The following is a 19,228-nucleotide window of genomic DNA, read 5'->3' on the forward strand; positions in this document are numbered from 1 at the left end:
TGTTTAGATGGGTAGATGAAAAACAGGACCCTTGGTTGACTCTCATTCTTAGAGGGTATACATGTAGGTGAAAATAATTGTTTGAAATTTTTAAATCGAAATTGAAGATGTTTTGTTAATTTTGCGAGAAGTTTTTGAAGCAATCTTGACAGCCTGATATGAGGCCAGCGGTTCGGCGAAATCTATTTTTAATTTTTAATTGTGAAAAACTTAAAACGAAGGAAGAACTCATTAACAATTTTAATTTTTCGCCAGCTTTGATGCACTGGTACAAAAGCTGCCATGGTGGTAAATTTTGTTGAAAGTAGCAGGCCACCAGATAAACTACGCCAAAAATGTCGCGCCAGAATGTTCTGGATGGGTTGAAACACTCTTCTAATTGCTGCTTCGTCCAAAAATAGGAAGTCGTCCTTCAGTCAACAGCCTTGGCGTTCCCTTTAATGTAGCTTGCAAGAACTTCCAATAATCGTTTTGTTTTTATCGATGGAATTAATTCTGAGATGTTTCTGTCTTTCTTGGTCAAAACTTGTAGTAACTTGCTTGATCTATGATATACTGGTTAATAAATAAAAAAGTTTTTAAAAAATTTAAGCCGGTCTCGATTGTTTTTAGCACAATATGATGATTAGATGGTTACTGATCATCTTCAAATTTAAAATCTATTATAAATTTTTGGGGAACTAGTAATAAAAATTCTGACATTGAAGCATTTGTCAACAAAAAAGACTGTTCTTTGGTTGTTAGTTCTTAGCGAGTTTTTGCAGCAAAATCTTAGGTCTAAATGAGGCTGCTAACTTTTCGCTATGCTCTCGACCACTCCAGTCGCTTTGGAATCTCCCGACGAAGTGGTTTTCTTTACAAATGATTTTACAACAACCGGCGGTCTATATACAATTTTCTGTTCATACTGTTTGTGTCTAGTCTTTTTAATAAAAACTCTTTCTTGATATAGACTGAGGCTACATCAAAAACATAATTGTAATGCGAGGGGAGTAAAGTTTTGCCGAAAAATAGTTTGACAGCAAATCAGTGACGCACATTTCTTTTCCTGCCAATTGTGATTTTGAAAAATCAACAGAAAGAATTTTCTTACCCTATGTGTCAAACTGCTATGCACAGTTACACTTCCGTGGGTTGCTGACCATGCTGAAAGTAGGGCCCTATGATTGGTGAAAATTTGGAATTTAAACCCAAAGTTTGGTTTCTACAATGTTCCGACGCACAAACCAATCTCAGAACTTCCAGTCCGTTCGCCGAGTAAAACTTTTTGTGGTTGCTTAATTTCCTGGATTGCTATTTTGCTTCATTTTGCTCTTGGAAATGTTCGAGCGTTGCGCCATCTCCATTATTTGAAGCCTCATTAATGTCCAAAATTTGATTTCATTGTTTCGGAAGGTAATTTTTGAATGCAACCGAGTGATCATCATTCTATAGTTAGGTTGACTTTTTTGTTCAAAAGAGGTCTAAAAAATGGGTTTAGCATTGAAAAGTTTGCTACAAGTCGTATGTACTGATTTTTAGAGCCAAAAAACTATCTCATCTGGGAGATTTTTTTCGTTAAAAATGAATTTTTGATTGCGTCCACTTTTACGATTAATACGCCTGTGTCAGTTTTCTAGAACCTTAATTTGCGTTTAGAATGATCAGAAAATTTCCAAAACGTTTAGACTTTGTCAAGTGTGCTTTTTGAGGTTTTTAGATTAGAGTCGATATAACAATTATTTAAAAAAATTTAGACCTTAAAAATAACCTTAATTCTTCAGATGATAAAGTAAGTTAAAAGATTCAAAATGAGGTCGGAGGATATTGGTTTGCCCATGTTTCTAAATGCCTGATGATTAAAGGATCTTCTCTCGCTAGTGAGTGCTTGATTTAGTATTTGCGTTCAGCTTTTTGTTAAAAATAGGGTGCTGCTATTTCTGCGTCCCTTAACCAGATTTCTGATCATTTTCTTGATGATACACATACTTTCTAAGTCCATTAGAGTTCTCCAAAACTGTTTGATTGACTACTGGTCTCACTGTTTTCTGTTCGCAAGTATGTTTCTTTCAAATGTGTTATTAAAAGGTTTGTTGAAGATCGGGTTCAACAATTATTAGAAACCGAGGTTTAGGGAGCTTTGAGTCTATTTATCTTTTGTTTTCAAAATATCTAATTTGTTTTCACAATGATAGCCAAATGAAGTTGGTTACTCCATTGGGTCGAGGTTGAAAGCATCTCAATGGTGTGATTATGCGAGAAGGAAGGTAATCTCCGTAAACTTGATTCGTTTGAAAGGGTCTTAATACATAAAATGTTACTATGCTTCAATTAATGCGTACAACTATGTACCCTAAAGATACAAGAAAAAAATAAGTTGAAGAGATGAATTGATTGTAAAAACCCCTGTTCTCAAACTGTTTTAAATAATAAACTTATTGATCAGAAATTAATGCTTTACTTCAAACTAGCAGGTATCTAATCATTGCCAAAACGAAATTAATTAAAAAATAAAATAATTTTCAACAAAATCACAACGCCTCACAGCAATATTGATAATATGGCTTTCATTTATTTAGGTTACACTTGCTTGTTAACAGATTTCAAGTCAAAATTGTTTTAACAGTTTCAAGTCAATTCAAATTTATAAAGTTTTTTTATTTTGTCATTTTTTCTAAATTATAGTTGTTTCTTGATGCACATTTTAAGTTTTTTTTTCACATCCAAAATATCAGCACACAGTTTAGTTTCATGATTTATAAAGAAGACTACATTTCACCAACCGCGGGATTCTTTCAATTAATATGAAACTTTTGTTTAGTGGTAAGATTTTGTGTATAAATGAACCAAAAAAAGAAAAATTATCTCCCTTCTAGAGATTTTTGACAGAAAGAAGATTATGCTCTATTTCAATAGATTATAATAGTTTATAAGAGATTATAAGAGATTTTCCGAAAAATTATAATCAATTACAATTGATTATAATTTGTTATAATGCCACCAAAAAATTGATCATTATAATGGGTTATAAACTATTTGAACATCTGCATTTGGCGCTTATAGTTATTTATAATTTGATAAAACTACAATTATAAAGTAAAATAAACGATTATTTTCTTTTTTTTTTACTGAGCGCGGGTCCCCATCAAAAAAACTTCTTTTTTCTTTTTTTTCTGAATCAATCAATCATTTTTATATTAAGGACAAATACTAACTAAAGCTGATTCTCTTATGGTAAAGGTCTTAAAATCCGATTACCGTGGAAGGGAAAAACTTTTGCGCTGCTGTTATGTATGCCACGAAATCTTTTAAAACTAGAAGTATGGATAAAACTGCGGTAAAATCATATCTCGACAAGTTTCACAGCTTTTTTAATCTCCACTGTAACTTTTAACTTAGTTGTTGTTTGTTTTCATCTTTTCGAAGACGCTCTAAGTTACTTCAGCAAATTTCTTCAAAGTTTCGAATCATAAAACGGGTCTTATGCACTAAACGGCCCAAAATCAGTTTTTCTACATCGTAAGCTGGAAACTAAGTGATCAAATTTGATTGGGTAATTTTAGCCAATCAATTTCAAGTTACACGGTCAGGCATTCCGATCAACTTTTCTAGCAGATAAAAATATAAGCCGAAATTGCCGAAAAGGTGGAACTTTGAGTCAAATTACCAAATTAATTTTGCGTCACTTGTGAAATCTTGCCCAGGCAAGCAAAATTCAGTAAAATGGCTTGACAAAACAAAATTTAATTTTCTTTATCATTTCGGCTAATAATTTTATCTGCATGAAATTTCAATTGAAATGGCAGAAAATGTCGATGGAACTTGGTTGGCTAATTAGCCAATCAAATTCATCCACAAAAATTTCAGCTCAAGAGATGTAGAAATCATGAATTTGGGCCGTTTAGTGAATAAGACCCCATAAAACTTCTCAAAAGTTAGTCGGAACATTCCATGTTTTGCCTTGATTTAAGCAGTTTCCAATTTATTTCATCTTTTTCCCTTTTTCAGCAAGCCATCAATTATGGAAATTTTCCCGCTGTCTTCTATGGTCCATTTCAATTTCCCGAGTGGCTTGGAACTCAACAATGGTTTAGATTCACCTCGAAAACTGAGCGAATATCAGTTATTACGCGATGAATATTTCGAGAACTTGGTCATCGATACATTGCCTGATTCAATTGACCGTGGAGTATTTGGAACAATAAAGTTACTTTTCGTCAACTACTTTCTGGGTTGCCAAAATAGTTCATCAGAAGCATGTGAGACTGGTACAGTTTCGGATGAATTGAACCTACTTTGGGAAGATGAAAAATGCGATGAAATACAAGTTGGTCAGCTCTGTATTATTTGCTTCATGCAACGGAAAGGAAAAATACGGTCAGAAGACAACCTTGACGAAACGTAAGCAAAGAAAATAATTCAAGCATCACATAGACTCAAGCCTCTCGTTTTCAAGCCTCTTCGCTTTCTTCTAATCCTAATGCCAGGAACTTTAAGAAATAGATCCAGAATTCATGAACGCCTATTTTACTTTCTTAATCACAACTGAACGGTTTTTGTACCCAATCAACCAGGTGGCAGATCTAGGTTTTTCTCGAGGGGGCGGTTTTTCAAAAAAATTTCAAACTTTTATCGACTTTTTTTAGGTCAACCAAACTGATTTTCCTAACTCTCTCAAATCACTAAAAAGACCCTATTTTGACCATATTTTGAGATATTAAAAATTGATATCTCAAAATAGTACAAAGGGGGACCGTTTGTGTCGTCGGTCAGGAGGTCGAATCTCTGAGTGAAAAGGCGTCCGCCCCCCTCCCCCAAAATCGCTGGTGCAACAAATATGAAAAAAAAATAGTTTTCAGGCAATTTTAAGAACGAGCGAATTTTTGAAGTGATTCCAGAAAAAAATGTGAATCACAATTGAAATGTGTTCAGCATGAGAAATTACAAGAACCCGAACTGCTTATGGTATCTCAAATTGCGGTTTGAAGGGGAAAGGAAGAAAAAAAGCTCGTTTTTCAGGTGTGGTTACCTAACGACAACTACAGCTAGTACTTCGTCTACTTCGACTTCCACGACTACAAGTAGTACTTCGTCTGCTTCGACTTCTGCAACAACAAGTAGTACTTCGTCTGTTTTGAGATCCACAATTGAGAGATCCGAAGACGAAGCTACAACTAATACGACGACAGATGCAGGTAATACAACTACAGACAAAGGACAGTTGCGCCGGCCATCTTACGGAACGCGTGAAAAATTAAGTCAACTTGACATTGCTCCAATAATCGGGAGCTCTACGATGAGTCACCGGCGTTTCACCAGAATTGTTCCTTTAATTTCTGGATACACGGTGCTTACTATCAGGGATTTGCTATAATTACTATAACTAAAATGATAAATTTTGATGCATGCATTTCACTATGTTGTTTCGGAAATAGTGGAGAAAAGTTTGATTTATCATTGATTGAATGAACTATTTGAGTTTTTTAGCAACAAATAAAGAAATATAATTTACATCTTAAGTAAAAATTGTAGTTTTACTAGTCAAACCAGTAAACTGCGATGTAGTTATTGTGTTTAGGCTCAATTATTATATTCACACTTTTCGCCCCTGAAATTATTGGCATGTTTCGCCCCCATGCACTTTTCACTCGCACCCATTTCGCCTTTGCCCCTCAAATCGTTAACTTAGAAAGCGGCAATTAATTAATTTTAAAGCGAACAAATATTTGTGGATGTGTAAAAATCTGGCGAAACATGCAAAAATTTAGAGGCGGAACGGGTGAGGACGAAATTTGTGAAACTACGAGGGGCTAAACGCATGCGGGGCGAAACGTGCCACATTTCTCAATCATAGACTTAACAACTCTAAGCAAAGACTTGGAAATTCGCAGCTTTTCAACAGGTCTGAGGATATTTTGGGATCAAGTTAACATCTTCCCCCGAGATAGGCCAAGTTAGGATCTTCGACTTCATTATTAAATTCACATTAAATTGACTTGCATGTAAAATGCTCCGTTATGATTGGCTGAAAATTTCCAGCTTAGAACCTAGTTATCATCCTCACCTTAAACCACTTTGGGGGGAGGATGTTAACTTGGTCGCTATTTTGATAAAATTTTTGGGATCAACCATACAATCCTACATTTCAGTTAGATAGAGGAGCGACCTTTTAATAGTCCAAAATTTTGGAAAAAACTCTTGTTTGTTGTTCAAAAACTATAAAGAAACTTGATTGATAGTTTAATTAACGCCGTTTAGTCTCGTTAGATACAATCATCTCGCAATTTCTTAACATAAAAGAATTCACTTTGACTACTTTTTAGCCAAATTAGTTGAACCAATATTTTGTATTCTAGCCTTATTTGGATCAATTAGTTTATTTCTGCTTATTTTAAAATTATTTTTTTCCTCCCCCCCCCACCTGCAAAGTTTTCAAATAATTTTTTTATTCAGATTGTCCGATTTCCGATTGTTATAAAAATTGGCATGCGAATTGATTACGTCATGGCAAACATATTTCAGCTTGATATTAAACCTTGTAATACTTCTCTTGATACCATAAAGTTAATGCTCGTCTGAGGAGGGAAAAAAGGAAAAAGAGCCTTTTAAAAATATTACTTTTTAGTTAGACAACATAAAATTTTGGTTTAAATTGTCACTTAAACAAACAATAGGAATTAGTCTGACGACTTGAGCATATAAATTTTGATTCTTCTAATTTAAATTATTTGGCTGAAAAGTACTGAAAAGTAAAAATTCTGCCATCACTGAGAACTTTCAATGTTAACCTTGATTCTTTTTTGTTAAACGACTGTGTTTGGACTTCGTCATAAGCAGTAGTTTGAAAAATATGAATGCAAAAAAATTTTTAGAATTTTTTTTTAGAATTTTTTTGTTCTTAAAATTTGTTTAGCAACCAAAATGAAAACTAAAAGTCTTTTCATCAGTTTTGGATTTTTGGTATGCAAAAAATGTTTTTTATACAATTTTCATAAATAGAAATTGTAAGATAAGAATTTTTTAACTAAAATTTTGATGATCAATATGTGTTTATTCAATTGAAACCCGATATAAACTCACTTAAGCTTACTTTTTAAAAAAATCAATTTTTCGGAACGACTTCTGAAAAAATGCTTGTCGTACAGTTTTCATTAATAAAAACTGTTTGATATACAATTTTCCATAAAACACATGCATGGAGTAGGATGATAAGCAGTTCTTTGTATGGAATTGAAAGATAGATGAGCGTTTTTGTTATATGTAGGTCAACTCGGACCTATATGAGGACCTTGAGTTGACATTCGACAAAAACTAACAAGGAAAAAAGTGCATAAAAATTTTTCAGGGTTGATAAAAAGCAATTACTTTAGCAAACTTTCGAATCAAAATTTCATCTCAAAATTGACCTTTTTGGCTCTTTTTTTAAATCAAAAGTTACTCCGTTGACCTGCTTGTGAATTTATCGAGACATGAGCCCAAAATTTTATGCTACATAGCAAAGCTCGAGGAAGGTTTATCTCAACAACTTTGCGCTAAACAAATAAAAATTGTTTTTAGTCGATAAAATGGTATCTTGCAAACCAAAAAAAAAACATTTTTGACTATCAAACGAAATTAGAAAATTTTTACACAAAATAGGAGATTAAAAAACCAGTACGAGGCCAATTGGTACCTGTTATGCGCACAAAAAAATGTAACGTACAAAATTTTGGCGCATAAATTTGTCTTAGACTCGGCAAGGAAAGAAAAAAGCACATTATTGAGCAAAAAGATCAAAGCAATGAGCTAAAGTTTGAATCTGCACAGTTCTTAACCATTTGTTTCTTGATTCCATAAAAGCAAAATGATTCAAAAATATCAAAGAAAAGAGTCTTGCTGTCGCAACCGGGACCAAAATCGTTCCGTTATTATTATTGTGGAGTCCGTACACTACTCAGAACGTTAAATTTGAACACGTATTGACTGCTGCCATCAAAGAAATTTCTTGAAAACTTCGGTCCATCTAGAATTTGCTATCAAAAATGGAAAATTATTGGAAAATATATGGCTGTTGCTCAGTTTTAACTTCAAGTTATTACAAAACTTGTTCCGTTAAAACTAATGGCGATTTTGTTGGGCCGGTTAAAATCGCGTGAAACAAAAATTACAAGAGCTTGATTGAATTCATGTATTTTTTAGACAATTATAAAAATTTTCATCCAAAAATACATATAATTTTTTGCTGTACAGAGAACCAATGAATAGTTGATGAAATTGTGTTGCAATGAAGTTGTTGTTTCGAACATAAAATGTATATCAAAATTGGGCACAATTACTTGAAAGCTAAAAAGAATTGGAAAATCTTGTTGCATCTTCGGCTGATTGAGGTGTTTGTAGCTTAAGAAGATGTTGCACAATTCATTGACCAATTATACAAAAACGAAGACCAAAAAAGCAATTAGCAATTGTTGATATTGATGATGGTTCTAATTGATGATATCAGTATCAGTTTCGGCTATACCCGACGCTAGAACCAATGTAGCTTTCTGTGACCTTGAACAGTTTACAAAGCAATTTTGAAATAGTCAATGATAGCTGCGTCCGTTATGTCATGCTTTTTTTGACTTTTGCGACCATGGGACTGTTGGTGGCAGAGACTAAGTTGTGAAAAAAGTATCTTCAACATTTTTTTTGATATGATTTCAACAGAGAATCTAACTTTTCACAAGATGATCCAAAACAGTAGTTTGAGTAAGTTAATATTTTTTTTATCGTTTTCACTAAGCGTAAGGAAAAAGTTAGTGGTATAAAATGTAAACCTATTTGACCAGTTTTCCCGCTTATCGAAAGAATCCAATGTTTTCATTCTGCGAAATATTTCGATAAACAAATAAAGACTGTGAAATTTTTCTTATATAATTTCACAACTTATGTTCTATACATTTTTGTTTCAACTTTCGAAGAGGGTGATGAAGTATTTGTGCTCGAGATGGTTTTTTTTCTAGACAAATTTCGATTTTTACTTTGGTGAAAGGTAATTACCCTGAGTTCAAGATTTAAAATTTTTTTCTCCCTTTATTCCATACTTTTTCATAAATGGGGGTTTAAAGATGACCAAACTTGATAATTAACGCGCGGTTTTTCAAAGATTGCCAGTAGCAAATTTGGAATAATTAATGCGCGATGTATTTTGTGCTGGTAAGGCGTAAGCGGAGATTTAAACCGTATTATAAATCGTTCAGAAACGGATTAAAACGGATTGAGGCATGCTATTTCGTCTATATATTACTTTGCTTTATGCAAAAGACATCACTTTTTATTTCATATAGCGAGTCGGTGGATGATTTAAAAAAACATCAAAAAAATTGTCTGGAAAGTTTTTTTTTAATTCCATCGTTTCTTCTATCTTAAATTAGTCCGTAGAAATTATAATGCAGTCAAAATATTCAGGGCTTCGCCCTAAGACGAGCAGTCCTAATTGATTGGTAGCTGACTTCTTAAGCAATCAGTAAGGGAGGATAGTCTAGTGGTGAACGCGACCCTTCTGGGACCACAAAAACCCTAGGAGCGATCCTCCGATGGAAATATTTTTGAGATTTGGTCTGAATAAAAAAAACCACACCGAGCATATATATTCTCTACTTTCTTCAAAATTCGGAACAATAAATTCTAGTTTGATCTTCCAAGAGGCAGCTTTGGAAAGTAGATCAGTGACTTTTCTTTCATTGAAAGAAAGATCAATGAAGCGTTAAAATGATCGAATTTTATTGATAATCGCAAGTGTTGCATTGTTTAGTCAGTCACATATGCGCTTTTTCATTCAGTTGGAAAAATGCCTTCAACAATATTTCAATTTGCTTCCAAAACTAAAATTATCCTGTTGAGAGTCTTCAAAACACATTGAACATTGCTATTAAAAGGGCCGACTTGTTTTAGTTACTTTATAACACTATTGCTCTAAACTAACAAAAAAGATTGAGAGTGGCATTTCAATTTGGATGGTTGTTTCTAATTTATAATGCGATGGATTCTACTGGGATTGGTGTTGATGGTCTGGGCGTCATTAGTTTCAGGTAAATTTTAGCCGTAGGATTCTACTTCTTGGATTTTTTATCAACCTTCCTACTTTAGTAGTAATGGGAAACGATTTTTGGGGCATTTATTTGTATTTGGATTATTAGCTGAGCAGTTGGGTAAACCCTCTACAAAATGATTCTTACTTACCGTCATAAGGTCATTTTCAAGATTGATAAAGAAACTCCAGTTCTCTTGAAGTAACTAAATCACCTATTTAAGTTTTTTCCCTCTTTTTTTGCTAATTTGCAGTTTCCCAATAATAGCAATGATTGAAGTATTTTCTGCAACATGGTTTGCAACAGTTTAGCGTACTACCATGCCGCGGAGAAACCGCGTTTTTTTGCAAAAAGTCCACTTGTGGATCACTTTCCCGAAGTACATTTTCGAGAATCAATAACAGTTTTTCGCAACGTTTTGCCATTTTAAGAAAGCGAATCTATCCTTTAAACTATTATCATTTACAAATTTTAAACAATAACAGTTAGTTGCTCTGCAAATAGCATAGAATTTTCCGCCCATTTTCATCACAAGTTATATGAATATTTTTTTCAAATCAAATATTTGTTTTTTCGTGTGTGTTTTTAAGAGAAAAGTAAACAAACGCGTACAGTTTTCATGAAATAGAAATAATCGACAAAATTTTTCTATGAATAATGAATAACAAATAATTTTTAAAAATACCGCATCAGAAAAAGTTTTCAACAACTTTTTTGATTTTTTACAGAAAATTGTTTCGAATTAGAGCGTTAAAAAAGAATTAAAACACACCCAAAGACAAAGTTATTCCTTATTATTTATGATCGGAACATTTAGTGAAACTGTGCTTTAAAACAACTTTAGATATATGGTTTTGTCCCTATCCTATAATATATAAATACATAAAAGGAGTTATAAGAGTGTGAGGGTTGGGGTCATTTTTTAAACCTTTTCTATACATTTTACTGTCGTTTTTCGTTTGTCTATGAATCTTATATACAGTTGGATGAAATCACTAATTGACAAATGATATAGTCTGACTATAATTAAAAGCTGAATTCACAGTCAATTTTGTTTCAAAATTTGTCTCAAACGATGTTTGGCAAACTTTGATAAACTCCCGTTGAGCTGAACATAAAAGTTGTCAAAAAAACTTTTGAGCTATTAAGTATCGGAGTTCTAAAATTTTTCTCTTTTTGTGTTTTTCTGAAAAAATGGGGCGTAAATCTTGTTTTTCCTTTCAGTTCAAACAACACTTTCTCAGTCACGGATTGTTAAATTACAGAAAAAAATTTAAAATACCCGCAACAACATTGAATATTGCTTAAAGCACAAAAAAGTTTCGATGGGGCAATTTAGCCGACAAAACAGAAAAAAAACATAATAATTTGTTTTCAAATCGGTATGTTACAATAAAAGATGGATTTATTTATACTATGATGAAGCATCAATTTGGGAGATCATCAGGAGATCTTTCGAAATTTTGAGAGACGTCTCCTACATAGGCCGATAGCAATCAGAATTTTTTGAAATTAAATTTTTTCAGTTCAAAAAAAAATCGTCGTAACCGGATTCAAGCAAAGATTTTTTGAAAATCCAGGCATAATTGCTCGCTTCATTCCATGTAAGTATACGTGAAAAAATATATATATTTCTGTTATTTGGGGGCTGTAATCTAAGAATGCCATTTTGCTTTGCTCACAAATTATCTTCCAATTTCAAATATGCAGCTCGCAAGACTCCTCCAATTTTATTTCAAAAAAGCTTTAAAAGTTAATAAAAGTCAAAGGACACCTGCCCAATTTGAGCTCATTAAATTATTTCACTGCAACGCATTATTTTGCACTAGCATGAGTTTTATCTTGTTTTGGTATAATTTTTTGCATACTTGGTGCCTTTGAAACTTAACTAACATTAACTCGGCCGGTTTTTGTCTTTTTTAGCTAAATATTCTTGTTTTTTTTTTCAGCTGGAGGTTTTTTAGCTAAAGTTTTTCCCTTTTCAGCTGAAGGTTTTTTTAGCTGAAAGTTTTTGTCTTTTTCAGCTGAAATTTTTGTCTTTTTCAGCTGAAGATTATTGTTTTTTTAGCTAAAATTTTTTATCTTTTTTAGCTGAAGAATTCTAGTTTTTTTGCAGCTGCAGATTTTTACATTTTTCAGCTAAAGATTTTAATTTTTTTTTCAGCTGAATATTATTGTTTTTTTTTTCAGCTGAAGATTTTTGTCTTTTTCAGCTGAAGATTGCAACTTTTGCAAAGAAGGTGAAAGAAGTGTACAAATCAAAGACTGCTACAACCAGAATCCAACCAACGGGTGTGGAGCCAGTACGTGGAGTGACACTGCCCTGAAAATACTGGACGCTCTAGTCAATGAAGCCGCAGAAGAGTGCTGTAATGAACATGACAGGTGGGGAAACTCTTTTACATACTATGCTAGACAAATAGTGATAAGTGGCAGACATTTTTTGTCGATTATTGAAAAAGCGAAGTCCATTTTTTCACGCTTAAATATATGTTGAATTCCCCACGTTTTTTTGTGCCAAATTCTAAAAAATCCATCTTTTTATCTGAACACGAAAAGCCCGCTTCAAAAACTCAAGTGACAAAAAAATCGAAGTTCCTTTCCAAACTGCCAAACTCATTTTGTTGTCAATATAAATGAATGAGAAAAACTTCGGAGTTTAACTGTACAACAGCACTTCGCTATGAAAGAAAGAAGAACTAATCTTTTAAATTAACTTTGATTAAGTAGATATTTATGTATATATTTAACTACATAAATCAATTATAAGTTTGCTTGATTGTTCCTCCAACAGATGCTACGAGGTGTGTGGGAAATCATTCGAAGCTTGTGAAGACGAGTTCAGAGAGTGTCTGGAGCCTCTGGAACTGTACCACATTCTGGCATTCTTCACAGAAATAGGCGGTTGTTCCAGCTACAAACGAACACATGGAAATGTATGCCAATGTGTGCCTGTGAACTCAACAGATACCATGGTGGAGGCGCCGTGTCCTTTTGATTCTGATGATTCAATGAAATGAGCTAAATGAAATTACCAAGAGCTTTATCGGATCTCTTTGACAAGTACAACCCTGTTGCAGAAGGCTTTAATAGGTTCAAAGGTTTTATTATATAGTAGATTGTTGTTGCGTAGCCATTCGATTACTAATTTGTATGGATAAGGCTTCGTTTTTTGGACGACTTGTTGAGAGATTCGCTTTAATTAGATGGAGTAGGAGCCAGAAGTAAAAAAAACCAGATTTTTTGTTTGTGATTTTCTGGCAATTGCTTCTTATTTAGAGTGATATACAACATGGGTTAAGCATCTGATGTTCAATAATCCGGTTTTATTCTATGTAACTAGGAAACTAAATAAAGGAATGTGGTGCAACTCAATATGGATTATTATGATTTCAACTTATTAACACTTCCTTGACTCTTTAAGGCTTCATTGATTGATTTGTGTGGAATTTGTTCTGTTCCAATAGTCTGTTTGTGTCATAAATGTCATTTATTCAAAGTCAGTCATTCCAGGTCTCTTTATTTACCCCCTCCGTTTGATATAGAAAGGGGTTGCCTTCCCTATAATGAACTAATCCAACGGTTAAATATGTAATTTGAATTTATTGACGAATTTCTCCCTTTTGAAAAAAGGATGATGGTTAAGGAGATCCATCATGCCTAAGTCATTAGCGTAGAATTGAACTGAACAGGTAAAGAGGAGAAAACCGGAGACAATTTTAAAAATGATGGCACGAGAAGATAAAAAACCTGCAAATAAAGATCTAGTTTTGCCTTGATTTTATTAGAGAAGCAAAAATATGGATATCTTCACATTTCACCAATGCGTCTCAAATTGCCGAAATTTGTATAGTTATAGTTAATGGTTATATTTGTTTTTATCATAGTCAAGATGAATTAAATGAAAGAAATCAAGAAAATACTTTTTCTTATGACATGTTTTAAAACCTGAGTTTCTGCAGCTCAATTTCAAATGGCTGCTTAAGAAATTGCAAGAGAGTGTTTTTAGATGAATGAAATTTTGGACCGAGCTTCTGTTTGTTCCGACTTCGAAGAAAGTGCAGAATATTTACGAGTCTTGTTTTTTTTTGTTCTGTCATCTTTTGACTTTTTAACAAAGCATTTTTGATGTTTTTTTTTTCAAGCCATCTGAAATGTGCCGATGTCTTGAGATCACTTTTCAAAAAATTTTGTAAAATTCGGGGAGTTGAAAATTGATAATTTGGCCAACTTGAGATAATTAACGCTCGATATAATTCGTTCCTATAACAAGCGGCGGGTTAATGCGTTTCAAATGGAATTGAGGCAAATCATTTGGTCGTAATATTGAGATAAAAGACGCTAAATACATCCTTGTGTAGTTTACATTGGCGTGAAGCGGTTATAAACTAAAGAAAGACTGAAAAAAACTTTTCAATCAAAATTTTTCAATCAAAAAGCTTTTAAACCCGCCTTAAACCGCAGTCGAAAATCAGGAGCTTCGCCTGTGATTTACGAGCTGTCTTCGGTCAAAAATCAAATCAAATCGCAGATAATGAAAAGAAAATAACAATAGAGAAAGTAACAATGAGAAGATACTCGAATCGTAGCTTGAAATTTATTCGAGACCCCCTCCCGCCAACTAAAAATTTTGTATGGTATCTCGGATTGCGTAAAAGGAACCGAGCTACAAAGTTTCTAAACCTATGATTATTTTCTTCTTTAAATACAAACTTGTTCGATAGTTTTTGTACCATTTTCACAGCATAGAATTGTTTTTGTTTCTACTAATCATAAACAACTTTAGATAGACTCACGTAAATTTGAAGCCGTTATTTAAGTAAATGCAAGCAATACTTAGTAAATATGAAAGCAAAACTACAAGTTGTTTCAAATTAATTATTTTTTTTGAAAAAAAACTATATTTTTTTGAGAGAAAGTAAATAGACTAATTTTCTGAAATTGAGAGACAACAGACAAAATTTTTGATAACTGCTGAAACTGTTTATAAAATTAATTGGAAATTTGCGCCATTTCGCGCTACACAGACTTTAAATTTTCTGAATATTTTTTGATGAACCCACACAATTCTGGACGGTTATCGTACTGCTAGCATCTTCGACTGTTTGAATGAGCTCCTGAACACTTTGTGGGTTAGCACGAGGTACGATTATCTCCAAGTGACCTCCAACCGAAAATCGAGGAGGTTAAGATCCGGTCTCTGGGGTGACCAAGGTATTGGGGCTTCGCCGATTTATAATTCTGGTTCTTAGCCACCTTAAAACACCCCCCGTACAGTGACATGTCGCCCCGTCTTGCATGAACCTCCTTCGGACTTCATTTGGGCTTTGATAAATTGCAAATAAACAAATAACAAATTTTTCTTCTCCCATTGTAAAAACCAGTTCGCTGTATTCAAAAATGTACGAAAATTTTTTTAGTGAAACGATTTAAGCTTGAAAATGTGAAAAACTTTGAAAAATGCGGGTATTTTTTATCACGCTGATCTAACCAATGTAGTGTTTATTTTAAAACTGTCAATTTTGCAGATTCTCTTCAACTTTGAAGTCAAACGGATCAACAGTTATGAAATGACTAACTTTGGTGAAATAGCAGTTTATTTGAAACGCACTTTAGTTGGAAAAAATTTTCATTTGGTGTCCAACAGATCACTTTTCGCAACTTTTAATAAGGATAAAAAAGCCGACTAGCAATATAAAGTTTTATATGCTGGCATGATTTTTTTTTCTGATTACCATTCAAACAATCAGTTTTGTAAAAGATGAAGCCCGTTTTGAAGTTGAAACCCCACACAATTTTCAACAGCCTAATCATACTTAGGTCGAATTACTTAGAAGGTTTTTTTTCTCGTTTTTTCCTGCGTATAATTTTTAAAAAATTATGTGTTTCCAGAAAAAGGGCAGTTATACATTGTTCTCAACTAAGTAGATAAAACTATGAACAAATTTTTCAGCTCATAGACACGTGACACTGGATCTGTAGATTCAATGATGATCACTTAGGCAGCAGTTTTTTTCAATGAAAGTGTCATATATGGTAAACTTTTTTTTTGTGTCGGAAATCAATTGATTTTATGATTTTTTATGATTCAAGCTGTCATGAAAACTCGCAAAAAATTATCCAAAGAAGAAACCAAATCTTAAAAGCATATTGTAGGAAGAGATGAAGGAGCAAAAGCGGGCTTAAAACTAATTCATGGTTTTAATTATGTACAATATCAAAAAAATTCATTTTTTGTCGACAGCGAGATTTTGAATTTGGAGTTTCAATGCAGCCATCAGAAGCTTTTGTCTGACAAAGTCGGTCGACATGGTCTATACTTTTTTTTAAGCTTGGGTGGACTCAAATTGAGCGCATTTTTTTGGTCGATAAAGTCGAAATATACCCGTTACATCGATACATTCAAAACCCAAAGTGAGTGCCCGGTTTATTGCAATTGGCAGTCTTCCACTCGTGTTGCTAGTTTTTCCATTACAAAAATGCTAATTTTTTATTTCGATAAAGATAATTATGGTATAGTTCCTGACTAAACTACATTTTCATCATCTACTTGGTTAATAATTTTGAAGTGTTTTGAATGGTGTACATCTGTATTTACGAGACCAAGTAAGTTGATATCGGTCAATATAAAAATAGACCTAAAAATGAAACTATATATAAAACACCACTTTTTCTACTGTTGAGTCTCAAAACTAGTTTATTCCCTTTGTTTACGCTTTCTTATGTATGAACCAGCGTATAAAACACAAGTTTCCAATTTGAAATGAAATGCCAGGCAAAATTAATGTAGTATGTTGGCGATATGCCATCGATTTTTCTTTTCACCTTCGCTATATCCTCTATTTATCTAATTTTATGCCCAAAATCTTCTAAAAGTTTTCCAATGGGATTCAATGAGACTATAAATGGAATCGAAGAGCAGGTTAAGCGAGATGGTAAGTTCATTTTCATCGTTTTCCCTTTAACCATAATTTTAAGACCCACAATATCCTAGCTGCTAACTTGACAGGGGGCATCGTGGCACCTTTTTCGACCCAGTAAAAATAAAATTCAGAAAAAAACAACATACTGTATATGTTTTACCAGGAGCTCAACGGCGGCTTTCCGTTATGCGTTGAAAATGATCTGAACCTAATTTGTTGAAGCCAGCCTTAATGACTAAACCTGTATGGTGTTTTGAATTTGCAGTAAATTTCAACTAAAACAAAAACAGTAACCAGAAAGTTTTGAAACTTAATGTCTGTTCAAATAGAAAATCTTGCTTGTTTTTTTTTAGAAGACTGCAGATTTTGTGCTGATGGGCTGAAAAGCGTTCCCATTAGAGGTTGCGAGAGGTCACAGAAATCGAATGGATGTGGTGCCAGCAGTTGGAGTGAAGTCGCTATCGATATCGTAGACTTTCTGGCTTCAAACAGTGCAACCGAGTGTTGTAACAAACACGACATCTGTTACTCATCATGTGAACAGACGTTCGAAAAATGTGAACAAGAGTTTAGGGATTGTTTGAGCGGAGTTTATGATGGGATGTCTTTGCTAACGAAGTTTGGAGGTTGCTCTGCCTTCAAAAACGCCCATAACGGTGTATGTTCATGCGTGAACGAAACGTCACCCATTTCTGAAGTGTATATGGACTGTAACTTTTTGAGCAAAAAAGACGTTAAAAATTAACTGAAGAACTGTTGTTCAACATATTTTGATATTTTGAACAAACTTATTTTTATAATCTGCATTGCTCTCATTAAATTGAAAAATGCTCGCCGACTAAATCTTCAACCCCAAGATAAGTTTGGGTTTGATAACCATTCGTAGAGTTACCCTCAGTGCATGTTGTTAAAAAGTATCAGCCTTGAGAACAATTTATTTGCAAAGAAACGACTAAAATACGAGCTAGCTGTTCATCTCGTTACGTCGAAAATCTTTTATGCTTCCTTTAAACACAGGCAATTGCAACCAGGAAAAAATACATTTTTGTTCCGACCATTGAAAACGGGGAGGAATTTTTATTCGGGTCTGTTTTAGTTTGAGGGCTATTCTACTGCGCGAAGGGCCGAATAGGCGAAAAAATTCGTGGGTGATGGACCGAAAACAAAATTAGCCGAAAGTCAGTTCTTAAAAAGAAACAATAACTATTCAATTAAAATGAATTAAATGAAGCAATATTTTGCTTTTTTCATAAAGAAACCCTCGAAATTTAAAGTTTGTTCCAATTCGGCGATGGTCAGTGTCAATTTGAAAACTTTGCATATTTCTGCCGTTTTTATATTCGCCCAATATCAATATTCAGTCCCTGGAAATGTTTACTTACTTTTCAAGTTTTAGATTAATGAAATCTGATTGGCTGATTTTTATTTTCGCACATGTGGTCTTTCGCGTATGAAGGATTCCACTTTCAAATTTTTTTCTTTTTGTTTTCCATGCAAAATCAGGTACCACCAATAATCATCGGACTGGGTTGAGTGATATATCATATTACAGCCCTTTCAGTCGTGATTTAAACCACATTCAAAAATTCCTAAAACTTTTTTAGTGTCGAGAAAAACCGGTTTGAATTTTTTTGAGTTTTTTGTCTTCTTTTTCTCGTCCAATTTTTTGTTCGCTCGCTTTGTTTTCGAGCTCGAGCGAACAAAGCGAACGAGCAGTCTTATTTTAACCGTTTAAAGCTTACAATAGCTTAATTTAAAACGTAAAAACCTAGGTTTACTTGAGTAACGTTAGTAGTTTACTTAAAGTATTTTAACGCCTTTTTGGGATCAATTTTTCAAAAATTAAAAAGCTGCATAACTTTTAAAAAAAATTTTTTGATTTTTTCTTCATTTTTCCAGCAACTTTTGAATAAAAAAAGGTTTTTCGATTTGCTTATTACACTATGACTGTCGAATATACCTAATCTCCAGTCTTTTGTTCAGTTCCTTTTATCCAACCGCGCCGAAAAAAAACCACAGTAAGTTGAAAAAACTTTGTAGTACTTTTTAAAGACTATGGTCGGAACATACTGTTCCACTTGCACAGTATCCGGCTATCCTTGTTTATATATTTTTTTGAAAATTTCAGATTGTTATGTAATTTTTCATGGATACAAAATTTTGTCGTGTCCTAAAAAAAAGGGCAATGATTCACAAGGAACAGAAACTAAGACCGAAGTGTTTATCTAAATTTCTCTAATTTTGAAAAATGTTGGCATAAACGTAAACAGCTAC

The 19,228-nt window shown here is 33.4% G+C and overlaps 2 protein-coding genes across 2 annotated transcripts in view; one reads left to right on the forward strand and one right to left on the reverse strand.

Annotated features, from left to right (window-relative positions):
- Positions 1–19,228, reverse strand: part of LOC134848893 (transmembrane protein 216-like) — a 354,893-nt gene that overhangs the window by 187,907 nt on the left and 147,758 nt on the right. The gene's annotated exons all lie outside the window — the stretch shown is intronic.
- LOC134847940 (group XIIA secretory phospholipase A2-like) lies at positions 9,772–13,966 on the forward strand. Its single transcript, XM_063865239.1, has 3 exons — positions 9,772–10,031; positions 12,245–12,416; positions 12,826–13,966. Exons 1-3 carry the CDS (start codon positions 9,977–9,979, stop codon positions 13,049–13,051), a joined length of 453 nt encoding a protein of 150 aa, XP_063721309.1. The 5' UTR covers positions 9,772–9,976; the 3' UTR covers positions 13,052–13,966.

Source organism: Symsagittifera roscoffensis, chromosome 6 (genome assembly GCF_963678635.1).
Source record: "Symsagittifera roscoffensis chromosome 6, txSymRosc1.1, whole genome shotgun sequence".
NCBI lineage: Eukaryota > Metazoa > Xenacoelomorpha > Acoela > Convolutidae > Symsagittifera > Symsagittifera roscoffensis.